The 15,219-nt window shown below is 34.9% G+C and overlaps 1 protein-coding gene across 1 annotated transcript; it reads right to left on the reverse strand.

Annotated features, from left to right (window-relative positions):
- Positions 1 to 523: 523 nt before the first annotated feature.
- Positions 524 to 2,052, reverse strand: LOC126725156 (protein NO VEIN-LIKE-like). The gene is made up of 2 exons (XM_050429693.1): positions 1,559 to 2,052; positions 524 to 1,467 (listed from the first exon to the last, which is right to left on the reverse strand). Exons 1-2 carry the CDS (start codon positions 1,742 to 1,744, stop codon positions 802 to 804), a joined length of 852 nt encoding a protein of 283 aa, XP_050285650.1. The 5' UTR covers positions 1,745 to 2,052; the 3' UTR covers positions 524 to 801.
- Positions 2,053 to 15,219: the final 13,167 nt, after the last annotated feature.

Raw genomic sequence — 15,219 nt, forward strand, 5'->3', positions numbered from 1 at the left:
TTAATGGGATTCTGTGAATATTTCAGCCTCACAAAGATGCACACTGATGCAATTCCAATTTCAACAATAGCTGCAATTTCAGAGCTGTGCAGAACTTTCTAGTGAATGTGGGAATAGAAAAGACAGGTCAAACCAAAAGACATGAATGAAAGAAGCACATTATGAAGAGAGAGCTATTCTCAAATGATTTATTTGAGAAAAACCTTTCCCAAGAATTATTCAACACTTGGTTCTCAAATTCAGAGACTACTAGAATTGATGTTTTTATTTTCAATCTTAACTGGCATAAAGTTTAGTTTATCCGCATGTTGAATATTGATGGCTTTGCCAATTGTCTGTCTAGAATGATGGCTGCAAAAACTTCATCTAATTCTGTCAGATTTCCTTTGATCATTGTCCTTCAAAAGAAGGATAATGTTGATTTTAGCCAGTAAAAGACAGAATAGTTACTTGCCTGCTCTGCTCCTACAATAGTCAATGAATATTGGACTGACTATTAAATGAACCATGAGCCATGACCATCTACTAAAAGATAACAATCCAATGTTTTCTGATAAAAGAGATGAAAATCTACAAGTAGACAATGATAACTAAGAATCATCTGTAAGTTTGGATTAACTTTACTTTTTTATTTTGATAACAAGTTTCCTTCTTTTTAGATGATTCAGAGGGTGCAGACATGGTGGAACTTGGATATTGATAACAACTCTCATTGTGCCTTTGGCTGCCACTAGCAGGAGCAGGTTGCCCCCACGCTTCATCTTCCAACCCAAGCCATGTCATCTCTTCAGTTTCAGCCAGCTAAGGACAGCTAGTCACTCGGTCAGAACTTGCAACATTTTGTGATGGCAAGTTAGCATCCTTAGAATCATCACTATCTTCATCGTCATTGGAGCTTGATGAAGCAAATCTAATGTTCTTGCCACGAAAATCCTTCCGTGCAGAGGAGAATGATTCGACACGCTGAGAAATAGAAGTAGCATCTACAGGTTTCTTTAAAATAGCAGTCTGTGGGCTCATGGCTTTTTGGATAGCAGAAACATGCATCCCCAAGTTTTGAATTCGTATACAAAGTTCTTCCTTGCTTGCAACGGAACGCCTCTTAGCAATAAAATTCAAAAACTTATCAACTTGAATATTGTTAATATACTTATTCTTCTTCCTCTTCTTCTTCCCATCCAAAGACTCTTCAACTTCAACACTCTCATTATTCTGACTCTTCTTCTTCTTCTTCCCATGTATATACTTCCAAAGGAAACAAAATACCTCCTCACCGGTTATTTTAAAAACTTCAGTGGCATCAGATTTGAGTGAAAAATAGTGCAAGACAAGTGGGTGTCGCAACAAAGGCCCCAATTCAAGCTTTTCGAAGTTATCTACGCCTTCATTCTTACAGATTGCTACTTCCAAATCATACAATGTAGTAACTCTTTGAACCCCAACAAAGCAATGGATAAATGCATTTATCTAATAAACCAAAACAACAACAACAAAATAAAGACTATTATACATAAAATTGAAGTAGAATCAATAGAGTAATAATAGTATAAACCAGTACCTTCCCTTCAGTGAGCATAAGACGGTGAAGACTGGGGACCTCCTGCATGGGAAAGCCAAGAGAGGACCAAGAGTCGAGGTTGAGGATGAGCAGTGTATCCTGAGACACTTTCCATGCCGTCACACTCTCTCCGGCCGCAATTATGTTGCGTCTGGCGTTAGTGACAGCGCGGTCCACCTTCTCCATGATCGAGTAGTATAGCTTTGTTTTGAAAGGAAGAGCAGTTGTTGTTGTTGAAGGAAAGTTAAGGAAATAGTTGTTGGAGGCCAAAATCTGAAATTTAAAGGTGGTACCGGTTGCTTATGTTGTTGTTGTTGTTTTTGCTGCTGTGAAAACTAGCCGCCGCCGGAGAGGTGGAAGCCAGAAGGGTGTCTGTACATAGGTGGTATGTTGGGAAAGAACCAGAGTGAAGAACAATTACACTATTGGCAGTGATGGAGAAAGTGTCTCTCTCCGGGTCAGCATCCTCTTTTGTGAGAGGCGAGCCAATAAAAATAAAAGACCAACTCAGGAAGGTTCCTCGAAAAGAAATTAAAAAAAAAAAAAAAAAAAAAAAAAAAAAGGAAAATCAATTAAGGAATATATGTAACATCACGCATTCTTAAAGTCGATGGTTTTCTAGAAGTACAAGCAATTGTAATGGATGGTATGAATCAGAATTTTAAGTCTTTATGAGAAAGTTTTACGAAAGAGAAAGTAATTAAATATTTGAAAAAGTCTACAAACTATCATTAGTTACAAAAAGAAATAAGAAAATTACAAGTATTTGACATTTTGACTTCACTATAATTAGTTTTCAATGGTTCACATTGGTTAAAATCAAAACCAAAATTCTATTTTTGTTCTCATATTTTAAGGTTATTGTCAATTTGGTATCTACATTTTGATAACAATCAATTTGATTTGTGATGTTTTTAATTTGCAATAATTTGATCTCTACCATCAACTTTATTGACAAAAATTGACTACAACTTAAAACTAACATGAACTAAATTGAATGCTGCTAAAATATTATAAGCAAATTGATTGTAATGAAAAACGTAAGTACCAAAATCATATTCTAGCCTTGATATCAATTGGAAGATGTTTGCCACTTTAGCATCTGTTAAGAAAACAAGAAAATGTTTGGAAGATGTTTGCCACTTTAGCATCTGTTAAGAAAACAAGAAAAGCAAAACCCACCTAAACCAATAAGCGTAAAAAGCAAAAGCAAATTCAACCATACACCCCCCCCCCCCAAAAAAAAGAAAAAAAAAGCACATGTAATGATTCTACTCTCCTTCCGAAAATTGTGGTTTCACTTTCACTTTCACATTATCAACTTTCCTTTTACTTTTCTGGTCTACTGATTATCAACTTTAGTATTGGGCCTAAGACACTGTCTTTTGTCTTCAAATTGGGCCATTCATGGATTTTGTTCCATCCATCACCTCTGCTCTGCATATTAGCACCATAAATGGGTATGGTTCTTTTTGAAGCCCACATTAAAGAACAAAAAATTAGGGCCCATTTGGTCATAGAGTTCAAAAATTGTTGTTTAAAAAGAAGTGAAAACTGTAGTTTAAAAAGTATTGTTAAAATACGTGTTTTTAGTGTTTATAAAACAAAAAAATGTTTTTGGTATCATGGTTTAAATTGCATATTTCAGTGTTCAAAAATATAAAATATGTGTTTAACATGTGTGTGTTAGATTGTAAAAAAAGCTGAAGAAAGTACAAAATAAATATTTTTTAATCAGGAGAGATGAAGATTTGGTACCGACTGTGTGGATTCGGCGTTCATCTTCAGAAGAGAGGAGACAAGATGGGAAAAAAAAACTGACTAGGTGGGCCCATTTCATTGTTTAGATAATTACTCAAATGCCACTTAAAACTAGTGTTTATTGTTTAAAAAGAGGTTGGAGGTGATTTCAAAACAGGCATTTCAAAACACGGGTTTTTGAACCACGTATTTCCAAACACTGAGAACAAAGATGGTCCACCAAACACTGTGTTTTGATTTTCGACACTAGTGTTCAGTGTTTAAACTCTATGACCAAACGGCGCCTAAAAACTCTAGACCAAAATCAAAATCAACATGAATTTCGGTCCCTCTTTCATCTCTCTCTGTGGAAAGTTATAAAATTTAATAATAAACATTATTTTATTGCATTTAATTGATAGTACTAAAATATATATATATATATATATATATATTGTACCCGTTGTAATTGTACCAAACTTTATAAATTAGCGTTAGTTTGATTAAGTTTTTTAACATACATGTTCATGCAATTTCTTCTCTTTTTTTTTTTTTCTTTTCTTTTTTTTTTTTAGAGTGTTCATGTAATACCTACTATATATGCAGCCTTTTTTTTTTCTTTTTCTTTTTCTTTTGTTTGCAATGTTTCACAAATTTTCCTTGGATGTTTAGAAATAATGAGTAAATTAAATAATCTCTTTTGTCATATCCTCTGATACCCAACCTTCGGTTTGTTTATAAATTCTATTGGGCTAAAGTATTGGTCCATGCAATTGACCTATGGAAAAAAAGGAATAGTGAAGTGGGATTTTTTTTTTTCTTGAGATAGGAAACATAGGAATTTTATTCATATAAATTCAAAAATAAAACATCTTGAGATACCGCATGTTCAATAAACATTAGGCTCTCTTCCAACCAAGTAACAAAATCATCAATACCAAGAACATGTTTAGTTAACAAATGGGCTAGTGTATTATCTAAGTGCCCTATGTGGGAAATAGTAAGACTCCTGAAAATATTGTAGATAATATAATATACTTTTTTGGTAATAATATATAATATATCTTTCTTTTCTTTTTTTTTTCCAAACTAAAGAAGAAAGTATTTATAAGTATTTTTTGTGTTGTTAAAACTCGCTTAACTCACTAGCCACTATTGAAATTATTTTTTTCTCACCAATAATAGCCAATAACAACCTACCACTTAAAATTTATTGTGAAAATATTGTGGAAGCTTTTCTTAATTTTAATTTCTTATTCTTTATTTTTTTTCCCTTATTTTTTTTTTCATCCATACAATTTCTTCTTTTCTTTCTTTTTTCCCCTCCTCTTTTTTCTCCTCCACACACGTACCCTTACCCTTTTCTTTTCTTTCCTTCTTTTCTCTTTTTTCCCTATCACTTCCTCCAAACTCCAGAACATACCAGAGCTCTCTTTCTTTCTCTTTTTTTTTCTTCTTCCTTTCTCTTTTTTCACTTAACACTTCGTCCAAGCTAGAGAGAATACCAAAGCTCTCTCTCTTTCTTTCTCTCTCTCACAAACAAAGATCGCCAGTGGATAACTCGTCCTCTCCACCACCACTCGTTCTCCTCTCCACAATGGCTCAGATAGGTTAGATTTGTTTTTTTTTTTTTTTTTTTTTTTTGGGTTCTGATTTGATTAGTTTTGAGATTGTGATGTGAGTTTGTGTTTTGACTGTGATTGAGTTTAAAGATGTTTGAGAGAGAAAAGATCTAGAATGGTTGAGTTGTAGCCGTTGTGATTGTTGAGTAAAATTGAATATTTTAATGGGTGTGTTGAATTTTTTATTCCCATTAATTTTTTTGCTAATGAATAGTACGTCATCAGACCAAGAGAGCTACTATTCATTAGCAAACAATTTTTTGCTAATGAACAGTGAATTAGAGAGACTGCTAGAGCAAGTTTTTGTGGGTTTACTCTCCAAATTTGGGGTTTAGAGAGCTTGTTGTAGATGCTCTTAAGAACCCACGTCTGGATAAAGCATGCATTTTGGTGTTTAAAATAAAATTTTTTGAAGGTACATATGCTCTTAGGGTGTGTTTGTTTGGAGGTGAAATAGGATGGATGAAAAACTTTGGAGAGAAAATGAGAATGAAATTTTTTTTGGAGTGTGTTTAGTTGAGTGGGAAAGAAGGAAAATAAATAATGGGACCCAGGTGTTTTCTCCCTAGACTCACTAAAAAGTTTTCCTTACAAAATGGAGAGAAAACTAAAGTGAGAAAATAGGGCTGCTTGATGGACAAAAATGTCCATGTGCACTTGCACATATGCAATTTGTCCAATTCCTCTTTCTTTCTTTTTTGTGCTTTCCTGAGCACATTGCCTCTTTCTTTTTTCTTTTTCTTTTTTCTTTCCTCGTCGTTGCCTTCTTCTTCTTCTTCTTCTTCTTTTTTTTTTTTTTTTTTTTTTTTTTTTTTTTTTTTTTTTTCTGGGCTATGGGTGTGATAGTTTTTTGTTAATTTTTTTTTTAAACTAGATATGATTTTATTTTTTTGGACATGATTTTTATTTTTCAATAAATTGGGTGATTGATTTTTTTTTTTTGGCTGTTTGTCACTTTTTTGTTTTAATTGGCAATAATTTTTTAACAAGGGTGTATGAGTAAATTTATAGAAACTCACTTTTTTCATCCCTCCACTTTTCCACTCCCAACCAAACAAAAATGAGAGAAATTAAAATCTTTTCTATCCTCCCACTTTTCCACCCCTACCAACCTGCACACCGTGGATCACCCACATTAATCTTATTAGCAATTCTATAACTATATTCTCATCGGTTGCATTAATCCTTATTTTCCTTTTCCCTAATCTCTGAAAAGGAAAGCGCAATTTGTTTCATATAGGCATTGAAACAAATGCATATATTGGAAACGGAGCTAAATGAAGGCATCAACTCGTAAAAATTGACTTTCTTGTACCTCTTCTTGAACCACAAGTCCCCCAAGATCCCATCCATGGTGATCTCTTCTCGGGATTCATATCCAAAACTGTTTGAGATTTAGGGAAGATGAGCTGCTAGAAGTACCTATGGTTGAAGCAGCCCTTGGCGTAACAGTTCGCTACCCGTGAGTAATTCCATGGTGGCGAGGACCAGGGCCGACCCTTGGGCAAGGGCCAACAGTCCATTGTCTAGTGCCCCAATTGAAAATATCCCCAAAAATTTTAAACTAATAATTTTTTTTTTCTTTAAAAAAAAAGGTGTGCTCTCCCATTTCAAGATGGTCCCAAAATTGAATATCAGAAATCTAACTCGATTGAAAATTTTATATTTCACAAAAATTGTATATATAAATGTGTAAAACTCTAGATCTCTCTCTCTCTCTTTAAATAGAAAACTAAATTTTATTGATCAAAGAAAATGAATACAATTTGATGAATATAATTCACTACCACTACTCTTATAAATACATGATCTAAGCAAGCTAAAAACAAAATAACAAACTCCCAAAATTGGAGGGAAAAGCAGTTACAACAAATCCTATCTAAATGGTACACGTGTATCTTAGCTAATCAATCCTGCAACTACTTTCTAACCCCCTAATCCATGTGGCATCATCTCCTTGAATGAATGGATGAACTGATTGTTGGGCTTTGTGGAGCCTAGTTGTGTTTGATCCGGATGACGACCTAACCCAACCTGACCCAAAATGATGTTGCATGGTTTTTTAATAGGAGATTTGGCCTGTTTTGTAGCCCATTGTGAATCCTGTGCGCAGGATAGAGAAATCGTTGTTTTGGTGATTAGGGTTTTTTGGATGTAGTTTTTGAGTGAGAGAAAAACTGTACTGCCACACTTTGTATTTTTCCCTAATAATAATGACATCCTTGCAACTCTGTGAACGTAGACAAATTGCAGAACCACGTAAATATTGTCTTGTAAAAAATTTTTGGCCCGTTTTGTATCCCATTGTGAATCCTGTGTGCAGGATATAGAAATCGTTGTTTTGGTGATTAGGATTTTCTGGATGTATTTTTTGAGTGAAAGAAAAACTATACTGCCGCACTTTGTATTTTTCTTAGATAATAGTCAAATCCTTGCAATTCCGCGGACATACAAATTGCCAAACCACGTAAATATTGTATTATGAAAAATTGTTGGCCCGTTTTGTAGCCCAATGTATATCCTGTGCACAAGATATAGAAACCGTTGTTTTGGTGATTAGGCTTTTTTGGATGTAGTTTTTGAGTGAGAGAAAAACTATACTGCCGCACTTTGTATTTTTCCTGATAATAGTGAAATCCCTGCAACTCTGTGGACATAGGTAAATTGCCAAACCACATAAATATTGTTTTGTGAAAAAATTTTGGCCCGTTTTGTAGCTCATTGTGAATCCTGTGTGCAGGATATAGAAACTGTTGTTTTGGTGATTAGGGTTTTCTGGATGCAGTTTTTGAGTGAAAGAAAAACTATACTGCCTCACTTTGTATTTTTCCCTAATAATAGTAAAATTCCCGTAACTCTGTGGACATAAGCAAATTGCCGAACCACATAAATATTGTCTTGTGAAAAATTTTTGGCCCATTTTGTAGCCCATTGTGAATCCTGTGCGTAGGATATGGAAACTGTTATTTTGGTGATTAGGGTTTTCTGGATGTAGTTTTTGAGTGATAGAAAAACTGTACTATCACACTTTGTATTTTTCCCTGATAATAGTGAAATCCCTACAATTCCATAGACGTAAACAAATTGCTGAACCGTGTAAATATTGTCTTGTGAAAATTTTTTGGCCATTTTGTAGCCCATTGTAAATCCTATGCGCAGGATATAGAAACTATTATTTTGGTGATTTGGGTTTTTTGGGTGTAGTTTTTGAGTGAGAGAAAAACTATCCTGCCGCACTTTGTATTTTTCCTTGATAATAGTGAAATCCCTGTAACTTTGTGGATGTAGGCAAATTGCCGAACCACGTAAATATTGTCTTATGAAAATTTTTTGGCCTATTTTGTAGCCCATTGTGAATCCTGTGTGCAGGATATAGAAACCGTTGTTTTGGTGATTAAGGTTTTCTAGATGTAGTTTTTGAGTGAGAGAAAAACTGTATTGCAGCACTTTGTATTTTTTCCTGATAATAGTGAAATCCCTACAACTTTGTAGACGTAGGCAAATTACCGAACCATATAAATATTGTCTTGTGCGTGTGATTATTTCTTTCTTTGACATGTGCTTTCTCTATTTTGTTTCTCACAGGTTTGGGAATTTCGTGTTATTTCCCTACACTGATCATAGTAAGGTATTGCTTCAATTAGGTCCATTAATTCTTTGCTAGCCCATCCTGATTCTACAGTAACCACTTGATCACTGCTTCTTGCCACCACTGCATCTTGAAGCTTTCCCTGTTACTAAGAACCACCTTGCTTTGCATCTTGTAGCTCTCCCTGATGTTGAGAACCACCTCACTTCTTATTTTCAACACTCCCCCTCAAAAGCAAAGCTCTTGCTTCTTGGTTTTGTTTTGTGTACTTAAGATATTGAACACTATGAGCAAAAATATTAATGATGCCTAATCTTTTAAGTAGTCTTAGAAAATTTTCAACTCCAAATACCTTAGTGAAAATGTCTGCTAACTGATTTTTGGATGGCACATAGAAAGTTTTAATTGTCCCATCTAGAACCTTATTCCTAACTATATGACAATCTGCCTCAATATGCTTGGACCTCTCATGAAACACTGGATTAGTAGATATATGCAAGGCAGCCTGGTTGTCACAGTATATCAGAATTGGCTTTTCATGTGAGATATGTAAATCTTTTAATAAGTACAGAAACCATGTCACTTCACATGTGGTTGTGACCATAGACCTATTCTCTGCCTCTGCAGAGGATCTTGAGACCACATTTTGCTTCTTTGACGTCCAAGAGACTAAAGAATTTCCTAGAAATACACAGTATCCAGTTAGGGACTTCCTAGTAGCAGGGCAACCTGCTCAATCAGCATTACAAAAGGCCTTTAGCTGCAAATCTGACTCCAAAGGAAAGAATACTCTTTGCCCTGGTGTGCCTTTGATGTATTGTAAGATTCTAGTAGCTGCCTTCATGTGTGGTACTCTAGGTTGTGACAAAAATTGGTTGAGTCTATGTACAGCATATGCAATATCTAGTCTACTCACAGTCAAATACATTAATTTCTTATCAACTTTCTATACTGACCTGCATCTTTAAGCAACTATCCATCAACATTAGACAACTTCAATTACTGTTCCATAGGTGACTTAGTAGATTTGCAACCAATCATTCTTGCTTCCATAAGAACTTTAAGAGCATACTTACTTTGATTTAGACTAATCCCTTTGTCACTTCTTCCAATTTCCAAACCTAGGAAGTATTTGAGTGAACCAAGATCCTTGATCCCAAATTTCTGCTCCAAAAATTACTTTAAAACTGCAACACAATCTGGATCATTACTTGCAACGATCATGTCATCCACATATACCAGCAATGCAGTGAATGAAGATCCATTGGAATGAACAAATAAAGAGTGATCTGCTTGTGATTGTGTGAACCCAAGCTGCAAAATGGTAGTAGAAAGTTTAGTATTCCACTGCCTAGAAGCTTGTTTTAAGCCATAAAGTGACTTTAACCAGCTTGCATTCTAAAGGAGTGGAAGACAAAGCAAAGATTTCCAAAGAATATGAGACAACAAAGGATTGATTTTGCTAATTGACTGACATAAAAAAGGTTGAAGCTAATTGAAGAAACGCATAGAACATTATAAAGAATAAGGTTTTTTGAGATTTGAATAGTCCCAATATGTGTAACTAAAGCAATTTCACCATTAGGAAGATTGATATAAGTATTTAAAGTTGCAGTGATAGAAGTAAAACAAGATATAGAATGAACCAAATGGTCTATTGTACCTGTATCTATAACCCAATCTGATGCACTAAAAGCCTCTTTATTAACTGTTTTAGCAGAAAAAATGGAATGTTCTAGAGTAGAAGTAAAAGGCAAGTTGGAGTGAATACCTGACATGAGGGCAAAATGGGATGTTGTGGGATTAACCTATGGTTGTGTAGAAATTGCAACCATATCAGGAACCACACTAGAGACTCCTTCCACACCAGTATCCATGCAAGAAGTGCATACATTTGCAGCATGATGGGCATCACCAAGATCAGTCCTAGAGGTAAGAAAGGCCAACAATTGCTCACATTGTGCCTTAGAGATGGACTGCTGATTTGTAGCAACTGGGACATTTTCTGCAACATTGCTTGAATTAGAGGAAACTTGATTTGCATTGACAGTGGACTTTCCTTTAGGCTTATAACCAAGTGGATAACCATGCAATTTGTAGCACTTTTCAATCATGTGCCTAGGCATGTTGTAGTGAGTGCAAAAGGAGGGCCTCCCTTTCTTGCCATTTCCCTTATTCCAATTAGAATTTCCCTTTGAATTTGCATACATTGCCACTACATCAAGCTGATTTGAACAAGAACCTCCATAACCAATGTTCTTGTGAGATTCTTCTTGAAGAACTAGTGAGTAGACCTTGCTCATTGAGGGAAAAGGATCAGACATAAGAATTTGACTTTGAAGAGTCTCAAAATTCTCATTCAATCCTATCAAAAACCTCATAACATAAGCCTTGTTATGTGAAGCACTCAAAATCTTCATAGCTCTACAAGAACATTCTAGAAATGGTTCATAGTTCAGCAATTGATCCCACAAATGCTTCAATTTAGTGAAATACTCTGTCACAATCATCTGATTTTAACAAATATGAGAAATTTCCCTCTGCAAATTATAGATCTTAGGTCCATTGCCCTATGAAAACAAATTCTTCAACTCAATCCACATCTCCCTTGTTGTTTCATAGTACATGATGCTGCTAGAAACATCTATGTGCATAGAATTGATCAACAAGGAAAGAACCATGGTATTACAACTCTACCAATCTTTATACAAAGATGAATCAAGATTTGGCATTGGAATCTTCCCATTCACAAAGCCAATCTTTTTTTTTTTTGCAGTGAGAGCAAGCATCATTGCTCTAGACCAAAAATGATAGTTCTTCATCCCAAGCAAAGGTTGAGTAACAAGAATGTTCCCTGAATTTTCATTAGAACTGAGAAAATAGGGTTTATGAGCATTAGAATCATTGTTGGAATTCAAGCCTATTTGTGTGGATTGCGTATTGAAAGCATTAGAGGAAGTGTTAGTTTCAATGGACGCCATTAATGAGCTTCAAGGCTTCGAGACCATGTAAAATTCTAGAACTCTCTCTCTCTCTCTCTCTATAGAAGACTGAATTTTATTGATCAGAGAAAATAAATACAATCCAATGAATATAATTCACTACCACTACTCCTATATATACATGATCTAAGCAAGCTAGAAGCAAATAACAAACTCCCAACATTGGAGGGAAAAGCAGTCACAACAAATCCTATCTAAATGGTACACGTGTATCTTAGCTAATTATCTCCTCGAATGAATGGATGGATTGATCATAGTAAGGTACTACAATTAGGTCCATTAATTCTTTGCTAACCCATCCTGAGTCTACAATAGCCACTTGATCATTGCTTCTTGCCACAGCTACATCTTGAAGCTTTCCCTGTTGCTGAGAACCACCTTGTTTTGTATCTTGTAGCTCTCCCTGATGCTGAGAACCACCATGCTTCTTATTTTCAACAAAATGTGAGTGCATTGAATCATATGAATATATGATCAATTTTCTACAATTTTCTACAATGTTTTAATTTTTTTTTTTTAAAGTTATTCTCCCCCTCTCTTTTAACATCAAAACTAAATTGAAGAATTAGATTTCAATTTTCTTTTACCATGTATCACTTTACTTAGGGTAAATTTAAACCCTTTCAAAAAAAAAAAAAAAGTTTATCTATCTTTTGTAAAATTTTATAAATAAACTCTAAACTATTTATATGATATTTGAATCTTTATATAAAATTAACCTTAGTTTGGCCTGTTTGACATCATTTTTTTTCTATATAAATTTGATAGATTTTAAATTTATAACATTCATTCCATGATAATTGCATCTTATCATCAAGCTAAGATACTAATTGATTTTTTGGGTAGGCGAGGTTTGAATAGATCTCTTAATAAATAAGAGATCTTACCAGTTTGGCATCAAGTTATGTATTGAATTTGTCTTTGTTTTGGTAAGAGCATCTTTAGTTGTCTCTCTAAATTTTTGTACCGTTTGGAGAGTGAACAGTTATTTTTACTTTTTGCTTACCTACTTTTTCAAATACATATTCCAACAAACTCTTTATCCCTATCTCTATACCATTTAAATATTATTAAATACTATTTTGGTCCTACATTTTGACCATATTCCCATTTTGGTCCCTACATTTTTATTTTACCGCATTTAGTCCCAAAAATGAAAAACTTATTCCATTTTAGTCCATGCAAAATCAATCTGACTATGAGATCAAAGATGTTGAACCAAGTGTTAAGGATGCACTAGGAATTAACTAACTCACATATGCAAAATCAATCTGACTATGAGATCATAGATGTTGAACCAAGTGTTAAGGATGCACCAGTCATCGCTGAGCATAGTGTTGAGCTTACACATGGTGAGCAGTGTTTACTTCTTAAAATAGGATTTGCTGATAATAGTTCAATTATGGTTTGCCTATTCCTTTACTTCTCTTATCTTGTGTTATTTGTCTTTTTTCTTTTGTCTCCTTTTTCTTTTTGGGTTTTTGGGGGGGGGATTTCATAATTTTTTTAATTTACAACTGGAGTGTAAATTGGTTGAAAATTAAACATCCCTCCTTTCTCAACCTTGACTTGGTTATGCATGTTGACATCATCTTGAATTCTAAATCTTGCTGAATTTTTGTAAAATTTTGCTCACTAGACTCTTATCATAATGCCACGATTGTAATGTGAATGCCTTGAAATTCTAGGGAGATTATGTGGGACTTTGATATTTGTTAATGGAAAAGGTCTATTTTCATTTGTTTAGCTGGTCATACTTTGGTGTGATTTACTTGATAAGTGAATTAGGGAACCGGAAGGGGTAGCACGAAAAAGCATAATTGCATAAGTGACTATTGAACCTTCAAGTGACTCTTTTGAGGTAGAAACTCAAGGGGCAGGTTAACTACAAGAAGATTAATCACAGTAAGTGACAATCATTTAAGGACCTCACCTTATGAAATGGTGATCACTAGTTTGAATCACACTTTCCTCCCATGTTGGAGTCAAAACTTATAGAAGAAAAAAGTGAATTGGGGAAGGTGTCAATATGTTGTGACACTTTTTTGAGTTTCCCGACTTATTATCCCATCATTCGTAATATTTTTTCCCTATAAATTTCTTTACTTTAATTGTGATGTGTAATTACCAATTTGATCTCATAGGTGTATCTGTTGAAGACATTATCAGGAAAGCTGCAATGTATTTTAAGCTTGACAATGGAATCCATAGTCGTGGTAAATCAGTTCTAGAAAAGAGAATTAACATCTTAAGGGAGCTCTATAATTGTGAGTTTTGGCTAGAGGAGCAATTTTGCGTCAAGACATTTAAGTCACTTGGTTTTGGGGAGTTTTTAATGATCCTAGAAAAACATGGCTCCCTCCTACCTGAAGAAATACTCAAGTTCTTAACAGGTGACATATGTGAAAATTCCCCTTTGGAGGTTTGCATGCTTCAGCATCAGTTGTTTGTTTTAGTATCATAAGCTCTGAATGGCTGCGTAGGGGAGAAAGAAATAGCAACCAAGAAAATGATTTCTTCATTGCTGAGGACGCAATTCCCATTGATCAGTTTCAAAATTTCGGAAAATGGTTCTGTGTTGGACTTCCTAGATATTTTGGGGAAGCATAAGAATAATGTAATTTCTAAAGGAATCCTATTTTCTATAACATTATTTGAAATGTGTCACGTTGGAGACTCAACAGCCCATAATGGAAGTGAATTATTGGAAACCACGAAGGTGAGAATCGACCTCAGCCAGAAAGGAGCCTTGGAATCTCTTACATCCAAGGATGCAGTTGAGGCCTTACTTAGGGCACCGCTGATGTCTGATCTAAACACATGGGCACATTGGGACCTGGTAATTTGCTCCCTCACTTGGTCCTCTTGTCCCATGGTTGTTGAATGAAGTCAAAGCAAAAGAATTATTGTGTTTAGTGACAAAAGATGGCAAGGTCATGCGCATTATCATTCGGCTACTGTGGACTCATTCTTGGAAGCTGCACTTCAAGGATCTCCTTTTCAAACAGCTGTGTAGTTGTTATCTTTGTTCTCATTAATTGGGGGAGAAAAATATGTTCCCTTGTCCCTTTTAAAATTTCATGCACGTCATGCACTTGAAGTCATTTTGAAGAATTCTCTTGAGAGTGGAGAAGTAAATGACAATCGGAACTCTCTCATGCAAGGAAACACTTCATATATGCAGAAAATAGTTGATGAGGCTGATACTCGTGCTGGTAGTTTTAGTATTGAGTTACACAAAAGTTTATGCAATATGAATAAAGCAGTGCTTGTTGTATCAAGATTTTTCCTTGATTGTCTTGGCTTTTTACCCACAGAGTTTTGTGGTTTTGCTGCTGATGTTTTGCTTTCTGGAATGCGACTGTCATAAAAGATGCTAATTCAGCCATTTTGTGTGAGTGCAACCAAAGGGAAGAGCGTGTCATGCTTCATGAAGTTGGATTGTCTCTTGGTATAGTGGAGTGGATTGATGATTACCATGCATTTTGTTCTGCTGATGCTACTAATTTTTTCCCATTTGGAGCTTCATGCTTGGAAGCTGCTGGGCCTGAGAAAAGCATTGGCCTTAAGAATATGCAAGATTTGTCAAGTAAGTCTTCCACTTCCAAAGTAAAATTGGATGTACCTCTTGTGGCAGACGGGCAGATTGAAGAACATACTGGAGTTTGTCAATCAATCAATGGGGCATTAGTTTTTGATGATAGAATT

Source organism: Quercus robur, chromosome 5, assembly GCF_932294415.1.
Source record: "Quercus robur chromosome 5, dhQueRobu3.1, whole genome shotgun sequence".
In the NCBI taxonomy this organism is placed as follows: Eukaryota; Viridiplantae; Streptophyta; class Magnoliopsida; order Fagales; family Fagaceae; genus Quercus; species Quercus robur.